Genomic DNA, 12,415 nt, shown 5'->3' on the forward strand with positions numbered 1-12,415 from the left:
AAGAAAGAAAGAAAGAAAGAAAGAAAGAAAGAAAGAAAGAAAAAGAAGAAAGAAAGAAAAAGAAAGAAGAAAGAAGAAAGAAAGAAAGAAAGAAAGAAAGAAAGAAAGAAAGAGAAAGAAGAAAGAAAGAAAAAGAAAGAAGAAAGAAAGAAAGAAAGAAAGAAAGAAAGAAAGAAAGAAAGAAAGAAAGAAAAGAAAGAAAAAGAAAGAAGAAAGAAAGAAGAAAGAAAGAAAGAAAGAAAGAAAAAGAAAGAAGAAAGAAAGAAGCAAGAAAGAAAGAAAGAAAGAAAGAAAGAAAGAAAGAAAGAAAGAAAGAAAGAAAGAAAGAAAGAAAGATAATTACTCCATTTTGTATCTGGCACGGGTGCCGTCAAAACTCAACTGAATATAATTTATATTTGTATCAAAGAAAATTAGAAGTCATTCTTTTTTTTTTTCTTTTTTGCCTTTACAGGTAGTCCTTGACTTACGGGCCACAATGGAGTCCAAAATGGCCGTTAAGTCAGACATTTGTTCAGTGAGGTTTTGCCCCATTTTTACGGCCTTCCTTGCCACGGTTGTTAAATGAATCACTGCAGGGGTCAAGTTAGCAACACGGTCACTAAGCGAATCCGGCTTCCCCCTTGACTTTGCTTGTCAGAAGGTCGCAAAAGGGGGATCACGTGACCCCGGGACACTGCAACTGTCATAAACACGAGTCAGTTGCCAACTGTTTGCAATTTGATCATGTGACCATGGGGAATGCTACAGTGGTCGTGTGAAAAATGATCATGTCACTTTTTACGGTGCCGTTGTAACTTTGACCGGTCCTTAAATGAACCATTGTTGAGGACTATCTGTAATTTTTTCCCCTCTTTTTCCCCACTTATCTTGCTTTTTGTTGGATACTTTCTCGTTTCTCTGTTTTCTTGCTTCCCTACTTTTTCTTCACGTTTTCAAAATCTATTCAAATCGTATCTTTAAAAAAACCCAAACCCTTAATGGAATAAGGGTTAAATCTGATTTTATCCCAAAGTTCTCCGAAGCCAACCTCCAAAGGAACAAAAATCCGGAGCATCGAAGATCATCTTTCTGCTGTTCCTCAGAAATTTGCAATTTGACCGAGGTCAGCTTTAAACTCTAATGATCAACCTAAGTAAGTCTTATCTCAATAAAGAGACTTACACGGAATCCTAGATCGCTCACGTAACCGCTGTGGTCTGCTTCAACATCCTAAGAAGCAAGAGGAGAAATAAACATGGGTATTTCATCATGGCTTCAGAAGGCAGCATGGGTGAAATATTCCTCAAGAAGAATTAGCTCTGGTAGGCTTGTCACAGGCTACGATTCTAGAGTTCTGCTGGAGCTCTACCAAAGGAACAAAACAAACCTCTATTAAACCAGAGGTTTACGCTTGGAACAACCCTGAGATTCCCAGTGGCACAGATCAGATTCAATCACACCCACATTCCTTGCGTGCCCAAGCACACTTGGCCAATAAAGAATTCTATTCTATCTTTATTATGCTCCTTGAGCAGCCTTTATAGTAAAAGAGAGATCGTTTGACACCGCAATTCATTACTGGGAAAGGGGAAAAAAAAAACAAGACAACAAAACGACCTCATTAAAACTTTCGCTCATTTGCCTAACGTTGCGAAAGTATTTGAGCCCTGCTATGTTAGTGCAGAAGGGACACGGTGGCTCAGTGGGTTAGGACGCTGAGCTTGTTGATCAGAAGGTCGGCAGTTTGGCGGGTCAAATCCCGAGTGCCGCGTAACAGAGTGAGCGCCTGTTACTCATCCCAGCTTCTGCCAACCTAGCAGTTCGAAAGCACGTAAAAAATGCAAGTAGAAAAATATGGACCACTACGGTGGGAAGGTAACAGCGTTCCGTGCGCCTCTGGCGTCTAGTCATGCCGGCCACATGACCACGGAGACGTCCTCGGACAAGCGCTGGCTCTTCGGCTTTGAAACGGGGATGAGCACCGGCCCCTAGAGTCGGAAACGACTAGCATGCATGTGCGGGGGAACCTTTACCTTTACCTATGTTAGTGCAGAGTTAAGAAATAACAGACATAAAATTTATCAAGTGGGATCTCGTATATGGAAATGATTTGGGAGATCGGAGCAGTGGCACCAATGAAACAGACAATAATAGAGCCAAGAATAACAGACATAAAATTTATCAGGGTGGCCCTTGTATTTGGAAATGATTGGGGGGGGGGATTGGAGCAGTGGCACCAATGGATCTAAAAAAAAATCCAGCATCCCATAAACGTCTCAGGCTGTGATGTGAAGAGAGAAAGGAATTGGATCAGCTGATCCAATGGAGAGAGAAGCATTCTGTCCCGGTCCCATATTTCATACAGCTTTAAATTCTCCAAACATTTGAAGATGAAATGGATCGCTACATCTCTCAAGTGAAAGGGAGAGAGGGTGTGTGTGTGTGTGTGCCAACAACACAACAAGAAGGAACTTACCGCAGACTCCTCGTGAGGCGCCTGTCTCTCGGGCTCTTTGTAACCCAACGGTGCATCGAAGTCTACCTGAGTGGAAGTCAACGCAACACAGAAAGTTACACCCAGCTCACAAATTAAGTCAATGCAACACGAACGTTACAGATCACCATCATCAAGGTACTTATAAAACCATCATCCTATGTCAGGCACGAACAACCAGACACACCCCTGTAGAGTTTAAACCAGCTACTTTATTGCTCTATGCCTATAATACAGGAATCTTTCTAGACAGATGGATTTTGCCTGGGAAAAACCATAAAGGCAGGCTAATTTCCTATTTGATCCCTCCTTCCAGCTCGGTCAGTTGCTCTCCAACATCTTTACATCCCTACTTTTAAGATGAGTGGACTTCAACTCCCAGAATTCCCCAGCCAACAACGCTGGCTGGGGAATTCAGGAAGTTGAAGTCCACGCATCTTAAAGGAGATGACAGCGAGAAACACCGATTTAGAGTCTGCTTCTTGGAAGACTTTGCAAGACAGTTTTGTTGTGTTAAGAGCGGGGGGGGGTGTCTTCAAACGTGGCCCTTTTTATGACTTATGGACTTCAACTCCCAGGATTCCTCAGCCAGGCACGCTGGCTGAGGGATTCTGGGAGTTGAAGTCCACAAGTCATAAAAAGGGCCACGTTTGAAGACCCCTGTGTTAAGAGTGTTCTGAGCAGACACGGCAACTCTACCAGGCCAAAGTCTGCTGGGTTCCATTTTGTTATTGCATGGTTCATCGGCTCTACCAGCGACTTAGCCAAGATGGAGACTCTGTCCATCTCTGACTTACATTCATGTCACATTCAATGATGGACACTGCTTTGTCTGGCTTGGTCTCCATGACTCGAAGCTCATAGATCTAAAAGAAAGAAAGGGGGAAAAAAAGAAAGGATGAAGAACAGGGTGGGTGCAAGTCTTTCCCATCCTTTAAAACTAGCCAGCTGGGGAATTCTGGGAAGTGAAGTCCACAAAGTTTAAAGTTGCACAAGTGGAGCGATGCTGGTCTAGCCCCTCTGCAAATGGTTGACGTTACCTTCTCATTGTAATTGATGGCGATGACATCTCCAGTGGTGAGGCACGCAAAATTTCGGAGCGCGTTTTCCAATCTTCAGAGAGCGTTAAGTGGAAATACACAGTTCTCCCGATTGCAATGAGGCAACCGCTTGAGGTTCTGACGGGCCGTTGGTTTCTATCTGATCTCACTCTTTTGCTCTTCATGAAGACGTAGACAATCAGCACATCTGTCGAGCACCACCCTCAGCAGCAAATATCCCTAATATCCCTATTTCCCTCACAACAACCCTGTGAGGTGGGTTGGGCTGAGAGAGAGGAAAGGGTCCAAAGCCACCCAACCAGCTTTCGTACCTAAGGTGGGACTAGTATTCAAGTCTCGCGGTGATTGGCCCAAAGTCACCCAGCTCACTTTCTTGCCTCAGGAGCGACTAGCGTCTGCATTGTGATCACGTGACCAGGGTGAAGTGTGAAAATCGGTCTTAAGTCACTTTTTTTCCCCAGTGCCGTGCTAATTTTTAAAGGCTGTAAATCAAGGACTACCTGCATACATTTAGAAGCAAAGAATTCCGTCTCTAATTAATTGTTCCCTCTTGAAGGACCATTCAAAAAAGGATACACGGCTTTGGGGTTGGTGATGTCGAGAAAATCAGGACTTTGTGGCTGAAATTTGGAGTAAGTGGCTACTTGGAGGTTGACACTTTCCACTTGCACCAGGCCCCCTTCCTCCAGGAGAAGATTCTGCATCATCTTAGGGGGAAAAACACACACAGAAAAAACTGATTTCAAGCAAGGCCCAAAGCTCAATGCGTTTCTCTATATGGTTTCCAAACAGTCACAATAGAAGTAGGAGGAAGCGAATAATGAACAGAATCGCCACAGCCAGAGAGGAGAAATTAATCTTTAATTTTTTCCAGCTAGGAAGGATAACGTCTCCGCATGGATGTCCACCCTTAAACAGTCTGTCTGCAACTCCAGATCAAATCTTTTTAGCAAAAAAAAAAGAGGTCTCAAAATTGAGATGTGGAAAAAGAAAATGGGTGAAATAGAACAGAACAGAAATAGAAAATAGAACAGAACAGAATGATTGTAGAATAGAAGAGTAGAATAGAAGACTGTAGAATAGAATAGAATAGAATAGAATAGAATAGAATAGAATAGAATAGAATAGAATAGAATAGAATAGAATAGAATAGAATAGAATAGAATAGAATAGAATAGTAGAGTAGTATAGAATGACAATAGAATGACAATAGAGTAGAGTAGAGTAGAGTAGAGTAGAATAGAATAGAATAGAATAGAATAGAATAGAATAGAATAGAATAGAATAGAATAGTAGAGTAGTATAGAATGACAATAGAATAGAGTAGAGTAGAGTAGAGTAGAGTAGAGTAGAGTAGAGTAGAGTAGAATAGAATAGAATAGAATAGAATAGAATAGAATAGAATAGAATAGAATAGAATAGAATAGAATAGGAATAAGAATAGCTTTATTTGGAGAAGTGTGATTAGACACACAAGGAATTTGTCTCTGATGCAGAAATCCTCAGTGTACATGCAAAGATGAGAAAGAAAATAATACAGCCATACAACATGGGGTAAATATACATAGACATCAGACTGTACTCTGTTCAGCAGAGTGAAGGCAAACTTTATTTGCTTGTTTGCATGCAGCCTTTATTATTTTTACAAATAACTCAAGGCGGTTGAGCACATCCAACACATTCCTCATGAAATCTGTCCTATTGTCGTGTAAGGTTAAAGAGTCAAAAAAGTAGCTTCAGAAAATAAATATTGGATTGTAAACCGTTTGGGGATTGATTGGTATACCTCTACAAATCAACAAAAAGGATCCACTTTAAGTCATCCGCTTTATTATATGCGACCAATAGTTTAGGAACAAGAAATTGGTTGAATGTTAGATGCTCTCATTGCTATGGTAAATAGGCAAAGATTTGGGACGTGCCATGAAAACAGCATGTGAAAAAATTCACGTTGCCAAAGAGACTCGGAGCTCACTTCACTGAGGAACGCTAAATTAGATGCACAGTAGGTTAGTTTAAAATGGGTTGTATTTGTACAAAATGAATCTTGCCCCGTATTTGAGCACCTTATCTCTAATCTAATGGAACAAAACTTGTCAACTTACCCAATGTGGGAGGTAACAGATGCCTTCATCAGCCACAAATTCCAGCACACCACAATGAGTCATCCGGTCTGAATTTTTATTCGTCAGTTTAAACAACATCGGGTAGGTGATATTAAGCCGACCTAGAGGAAACAAGTACACAGTCCTGCATGGGTTTTGTAAGCGCTCTGGTGGCGCAGTGGTTAGAATGCAGTATTGCAGGCTAATTTCTGCTGACTGCCAAGTGCCGGCAGTTCAATCCTGACCGGCTCATGGTTGACTCAGCCTTCTATCCTTCAGAGGCCAGTAAAATAAGGAGCCAGATTGTTAGGGGCTGTAGAGAGCCGTGTAAAGCACTTAGGAGAGGGCTGTAAAGCACTGTGAAGTAATATGTAAGTGCTGTTGCTATTGTTATATCCAAGAATAAGAACAAGAATAATGTCTTATTCTTGAAGTTTGCAGAAAATCCCTAGGACAGCTAATACCATCAGTTTTTCCTTTCATGTTTTTTAGACAGTGGTTTTTAATTTCCTCAAACCTAATTGCTTTCCTTCTTATCCCGCGTTTCCCCCCCTAAAAATGTCTTTGAGACTGTACGTTGGCGGAGGGAACCTATCTTTGTGTAAAAATTGAAATTAATTTTTAATTGAAATTTTATTGGATATATTACAGCATACACTTCCCAGGACACCTCTTTGAGGAAGATAGGCAGTTTAGAAATATGATAGATAGATAGATAGATAGATAGATAGATAGATAGATAGATAGATAGATAGATAGATAGATAGATAGATAGATAGATAGATGGATAGACGGATAGATGGATGGACGGATAGACAGACAGATAGACGGATAGACGGATAGACAGATAGACAGATAGACAGATAGACAGATAGACAGATAGACAGATAGACAGATAGATAGATAGATAGATAGATAGATAGATAGATAGATAGATAGATAGATAGGCAGGCAGGCAGGCAGGCAGGCAGGCAGGCAGGCAGGCAGGCAGACAATGATATAGACAGACAGACAGACAGATAATGAGATAGACAGGCAGATAGACAATGATATAGATAGATAGATAGATAGATAGATAGATAGATAGATAGATAGATAGATAGATAGGCAGGCAGGCAGGCAGGCAGGCAGGCAGGCAGGCAGGCAGGCAGGCAGGCAGACAGACAGACAGACAGACAGACAGACAGACAGACAAATAAATACTGCCAAATAAATAATTTTGGCCAAAGAGTGGGACAACAGTCCTTTAAAGAAATGATGGGCCATAAGAGAATATCAAGCATGAAAACACATTAAATGTACACAACTTACTGAGTTGATCCAAAGCTGAAGGTGGCATAATTACTGCAGGAAAAGACAAAACAATTTGTTAAAAATGCCGGGGGGAAATGGACAGCAACTAGCAAAAGAAAGCAACTCAAGGACATTTGAACCACAGACTTCAGCCATCCCCCCCCCCAATATTGAAGATACCAGGGGTTGTGTTTTTCAACATAGTCTTTTCCAGGATTGTCAGGAATGGATCGAGAGCCTCTACGTACAAGAGTTCGTTTAGTGACCGTTCAAAGTTACAACGGGACTGGGGAAAAAGGGTGACCGTTTTTTCACGTGACCACTGCGGCATCCCCGCGGTCACATGATCAAAATTCAAATGCTTGGCAACTGACTCGTACTTACGACGGTGGCAGTGTCCCTGGGGGAGGTCATGTGATCCCCTTTTACAACCTGACCAGCAGAGTCAATGGGGAAGACCGATCCACTTAACAACTGCGTTACTAACTTCACAACCGCAGCAATTCATTTAACAACCATGGCCAGCAAGGTCGTCAAAAAGGCGGCAAAATGCACTTAACCAATGTTTTGCTTAGCAACGTAAGTCCGGGGCTCAATTGCAGTCGTAGGTCGAGGACTACCTGCACAAGCTCACCGGATGCTAAAAATAAAAACAAAGTAAAAGGAGAAACAAAATGGCTAATCGATTAATCAAAACTGACTTTGTAATAATGTAATAATGCCGCTTGGGGTGTGTGTGAAAGCCCTAATAAGCAGGCAGATACATAGAATGAAGGCTACTGCTAAGCTTGTAAGCCGCCCTGAGTCTTTGGAGAAGGGCTGGATATAAATGGAATTAAAATTAAAATTAAATTAAAATTAAATTAAAATTAAATTAAAACAACAGGGGTGTTAACCATCACTATTCAGGTAATCCTTGATTTACAACTATCTGTTTAGCGGCTGGTCAAAGTTAAAAAGGCACTGAAAAACGTGACTTGTAGCTGGTTTTCATACTGACGACCGTCATAGCATCCCAATGGCCCCCTGATCAAAATCCAGGCAACTGACATGAGGGTTGCAGCATCCTGGGATCACATAACCATAGTTTGCAACCTTTCCAGTCAGCTTCTGCACTGATTTGCTTAACAACCTGGGCAAAAAAAAAAAAAAAGGTCGTAAAATCAGCCCAACTGCTTAGAAATCCCGATCCCGCTTGTGGTTGTAATGTCAGTTTATTATGTGGAACGTCAGCTGCTGCGAACTGTTTACATCAAGATGTAAAAACGAGGCTCTCTAATGAGGTAACCAGGTTAAAACAGGATGTTCCCGCAGGACAACAGCGAAGGGACCCGCCCAGTCAGTTGGCAAACAGATATATAGGACAGGAAGCACAACCCTCGTGAAACAACGATGACTCCCTTCACCAGAGCACGAGACCAGGTTATCCAAACAGGTTGAAAGAGAGTAAATCACGTTTCCAGCAAACACTGGACCGTAAACAGATTTACAAGCTTTGGCAGCTCTATTGAGTACAAGCTGATCCGGTCCATTTTTTTTAAAAAAAAGCGAATTAAGGAAAGGGAGGATACAGTTATTAAGGATTAATAATAGCCTTGTTGTCTCCAGGTTATTTTTGTCAGATCGGAGGTGCCAAGTCTCTCCATAGCCACCGCGTATAAAAATCATTAGAAATCACTTCGAAAAGCAGACTGCTTTTAAGCAAAGCCGAAGGGGAGCTTTATAAATCATGCACGGCTATATTTATTCTCGTCTCTTGTGAAAGCAGCTTCCGGAATAAAAGTGGGGTTTATCCTCTTCTTCCTCCTCCTCTCCCCCTACCTATAGGACAAATAATTGCCATTGCAGAGGCTAACTCTTCAGCCTTCCAGAGTGTTGTGATTCAGGGTCAGCCTGTGGGTTCGGCAGTTGGGTCGGACGATTCAGAGGAGGAGGAGGAGGGGGGTGTTGAAGAGCTTGCTGAGAATAATATTGAGGCTCCACAGAGCCCTCAGCCAGGCCCCTCCCACCTGGTCACGACGCAGACCCAGCTGTGTGAGCCTGACAGCGTGGATGAAGATGACCCACAGCTGGCCCTGTTCAAGGACGCCCGACGCAGGAGGCAGTCAATCAGGAGTAAACAGAGGAAGGCAATGGGGCACCTCGGAAGGAGGCAGAGAGAAGCCACGCCCTGAACTGTATAAAAGGGGAATGCGTGGGAGGGCTGGTTTGCTGAAGGCAACCGCTTGAATAGTTCCTGTTTCATAGCTCCTGTTTCATGGTTGGTGTCTTGTTTTGCTCTGTTTTATGTTAATAAATTTGGCAGGCTTAGTTCCAGCCTCTTGCCTCCTTGCAAAAGGGGTTGTCCCTGCCTTTTCTGCAGGGCCGGTAGCAGGCTGGTACAGAACACAGAGAGGGAAGTGAAAAGCAATTGAAAAGAAAGCCAAAGAGCACCTACTTTTTCCGCCCTTCTCCACATCCGATCGGTCATTAGGGCCAGCGAGCATGGAGACGGAGAAACAACGGTATTGGGTGGAGAATCGGTTCTGGAAGACGCGGGGAATCGGATGGTCAAACATGTTGAAAGAAAACTGGCGGGAGGGAGAAGAGAAAGACAGGAGGCGTTAAGACCACCGCGACCTAATGGCCACAATAACTTATGTTTTTAATTCCTACGTTTATCTTTTACAAATTGTAAGTCACCCTCGAGGCAAGATGGGGCAGCCAATGAATTTTACAAACAAGCAAACAAATACAAGGTAGTCCTCGAACCCAACCAGTCTGTTGTTAAGTGAGACATTTGTTAGGTGAGTTTTGCCCCATTTTACGACCTTACTTGCCACAGTTGTTAAGTGGAACACTGCGGTAGTTCAATTTGTAGCCCGGTTGTTATGTGAATCCGCTTCTCCATCGATTTCCTTGTCAGATGGTCACAAAACGGGATCACATGACCCCTGGACACGGCAACCGTCATAAATCTGAGGACCCAGATTGTTGGGGGCAATTAAGCTGACTTTGTAATAATGCCGCTTGGGGTGTGTGTGAAAGCCCTAACAAGCAGGCATATACATAGAATGAAGGCTACTGCTAAGCTTGTAAGCAGCCCTGAGTCTTCGGAGAAGGGCGGGATATAAATGGAATTAAAATAAAAATAAAAATAAAATCTATCTATCTATCTATCTATCTATCTATCTATCTATCTATCTATCTTTCTATCTATCTATCTATCTATCTATCTATCTATCTATCTATCTATCTATCTATCTATCTATCTATCTATCTATCTATCTATCTCTGCCTATCTCAGTGCTATCTGCCTGCCTGCCTGCCTGTTCTAATTTTGAACAGTCACTAAACGAATTCTTGTAAACTGAGGACTACCTGTATCAGAATAAATTGGAGAGAATTGGGATCCACACCCATTTTATTTCTCCCTTTGAAACCTTAGTAGAAATCCCATCCTGTGTTTGCCCCACCTGCGGGGGGTCTGTAGCCCACCCCCCCAGGATGGGGTTTGTAGTTCAAACCGCCTGCATGGATTTTGTAGTCCACCATGCCCAAGGGAGTTTGCAATCCATTCTGCCTGTATGGGGATTTGTAGTCCACATTGCCTGCATAGGTTTTGTTGTTTCATCGCCCTCCCCACCCCCCAAAAAAAGTGGTTTGTAACCCAATCTACCTGCATGGGGTTTTGTAGTCCACCCCACCTGGATGGGATCTGTAACCCACCTTGCCTGGATGGAGTTCCATAGCCCACAACCTCTGGGTCAGGTTTACAGTCCATCCCGTTTCCACCCCTCCCGGAAGGGCTTCGGATCCCAATCCTGACAGGATGGGGTTTTGTAGTCCACCCCTCCTGGATGGGATGTATAGCCCAACCCGCCTGCATGGGTTTTGTAACCCACCCTGCCAGGAATGCACTTTTATACTCGCAACCCCCCCCTCCCTCGAGTGGGGTTTGTAGTCCATCCCGCCCGAATGGGGCTTTGTAAACCCACCCTAGCAGGGAGGCGTTTGTACCCCACAAGCCCTGGCTGGTCTTTGTAGTCCATTCTCGCTGCCTGGGCTTTCCCACTTGGATGGGCTTTGTAGTCCACCCCACCCAGGGGCGGTTTGAAACCCACCCTGCCAGGATGGGACGCCTTACCCCACAGCCCCTGGGTGGGATTTGTAGCCCATTCTGCCTGCCTGCCTGCATGCATGCCTGGGGGGGGGGGTTGCACCCCACCCCGCCTGCATGGGCTTTGTAGTCCACCCTCTTCAGCCTTCCAAGCTCCTTCCCGGCCAGATGAGTCTGCATTTCCCCTCCCTGCCTGCCAACCTCTCCCCCTCCCTCGACCCCCCCTCCTCTGGATGGGGGGGTATCCCGAGGCCTGTACCATGATGGCGACGCCTCCTGCGGCCTCCCTTCCCAGCCGGCCGAGGGTCCCCCCCCAAAACCCGGCAGCCGCCGAGCCGCTTCTCCGCTCTTCGCCCGGTCAGGAGCCGCTCTTCGGCCTCGCCCCCAAATCGGGCCTTCCTGGGGAGCAAACGGGGACCAGACACCCCTTCTCCGGAATACGGGGCGCTTCTGCGGGGGCAGAGCAGGCAGGAAGCTTCCGAGAAGCGAAGAAACTACGCCTCCCAGAATGCAGTTCGAGCCATCGGTCCGTCGATGTTTTGATTCCGGTGGCGCGCCACAGCGACTCAGAGCGGGAACTGTAAATCTACGCCTGTTGTGTTTTTTTTTCCCCCTCGTAGCCAAAGCAGTGGAGTCTCCCGGGAGATATTCTGAAATGCGGGAACGCCCACACGGCTTTCCTCATCAAGCAGGGGTCTTCAAACCTGGCCCTTTTATGACTTGTGAACTTCAACTCCCAGAATTCCTCAGCCAGGCAAACTGGCAGAGGAATTCTGGGAGTTGAAGTCCACAAATCATAAAAGGGCCCAGTTTGAAGACCCCTGTCATAAAGCGTCTAGGGTTGTTTTTAATTTTTATCGACTCAAGACAAAGAGAGCGGGGAACGTCATAGGCAAGGGAGTGCCCGCCCCAAAGATGGCGGCCGCCAGTTTTGCCCTTACTATGCTGACTCTGGTTTTGTTTTCTTCCTGAAAGGGGGAAAAAAATGGTGGTCGACCCTCCTGGCCCAAGAGTTAAGAAGACTTGCTTTGCAATATCTATTACCGGTACTGTTTAGGCGCTGCGGATGGGGATAATAGATGGGGATTATTTATTAAGAACAGAAGTCTTAACCGAACAGAAGTCTGCTTCCCACAAAACAAAAATGAGATCTGATTTAATTATTCCACAAGCCTTGGAAAGAGACGGGACCCTCTCTTCCCCCCTCTGCGATTATCTTTAAGCACCTATTTCCACCCCTTTGGCCCCGCACGTATGGAATGATGCTATTGCGAGCCGGAAGTCTCTCTCCGAAACTCTAAAGACCGTATCCCCTTTCTGTTCTCTGCGCTCTTTCAGACCGGCGGGGAAGAAGAGGGCGGGGCTGAGAAGGTGAAGCCCG

At 44.6% G+C, this 12,415-nt stretch overlaps 1 protein-coding gene across 1 annotated transcript in view; it reads right to left on the bottom strand.

The window, feature by feature from the left end:
• Positions 1–11,548, bottom strand: part of UFD1 (ubiquitin recognition factor in ER associated degradation 1) — a 13,194-nt gene extending 1,646 nt beyond the window's left edge. The window contains exons 1-9 of the mRNA XM_083373299.1: positions 11,294–11,548; positions 9,373–9,505; positions 6,954–6,986; positions 5,643–5,764; positions 4,114–4,244; positions 3,517–3,589; positions 3,274–3,342; positions 2,459–2,524; positions 1,165–1,212 (exon numbers count right to left, since the gene is read on the bottom strand). Coding sequence (XP_083229425.1) covers positions 1,165–1,212; positions 2,459–2,524; positions 3,274–3,342; positions 3,517–3,589; positions 4,114–4,244; positions 5,643–5,764; positions 6,954–6,986; positions 9,373–9,505; positions 11,294–11,296 — 678 coding nt within the window. The 5' untranslated portion in view covers positions 11,297–11,548. The remainder of the gene's footprint in view (positions 1–1,164; positions 1,213–2,458; positions 2,525–3,273; positions 3,343–3,516; positions 3,590–4,113; positions 4,245–5,642; positions 5,765–6,953; positions 6,987–9,372; positions 9,506–11,293) is intronic.
• Between the last annotated feature and the right edge of the window lie 867 nt (positions 11,549–12,415).

The sequence above is a fragment of the Vipera ursinii genome (assembly GCF_947247035.1).
Source record: "Vipera ursinii genome assembly, chromosome: 14".
In the NCBI taxonomy this organism is placed as follows: domain Eukaryota; kingdom Metazoa; phylum Chordata; class Lepidosauria; order Squamata; family Viperidae; genus Vipera; species Vipera ursinii.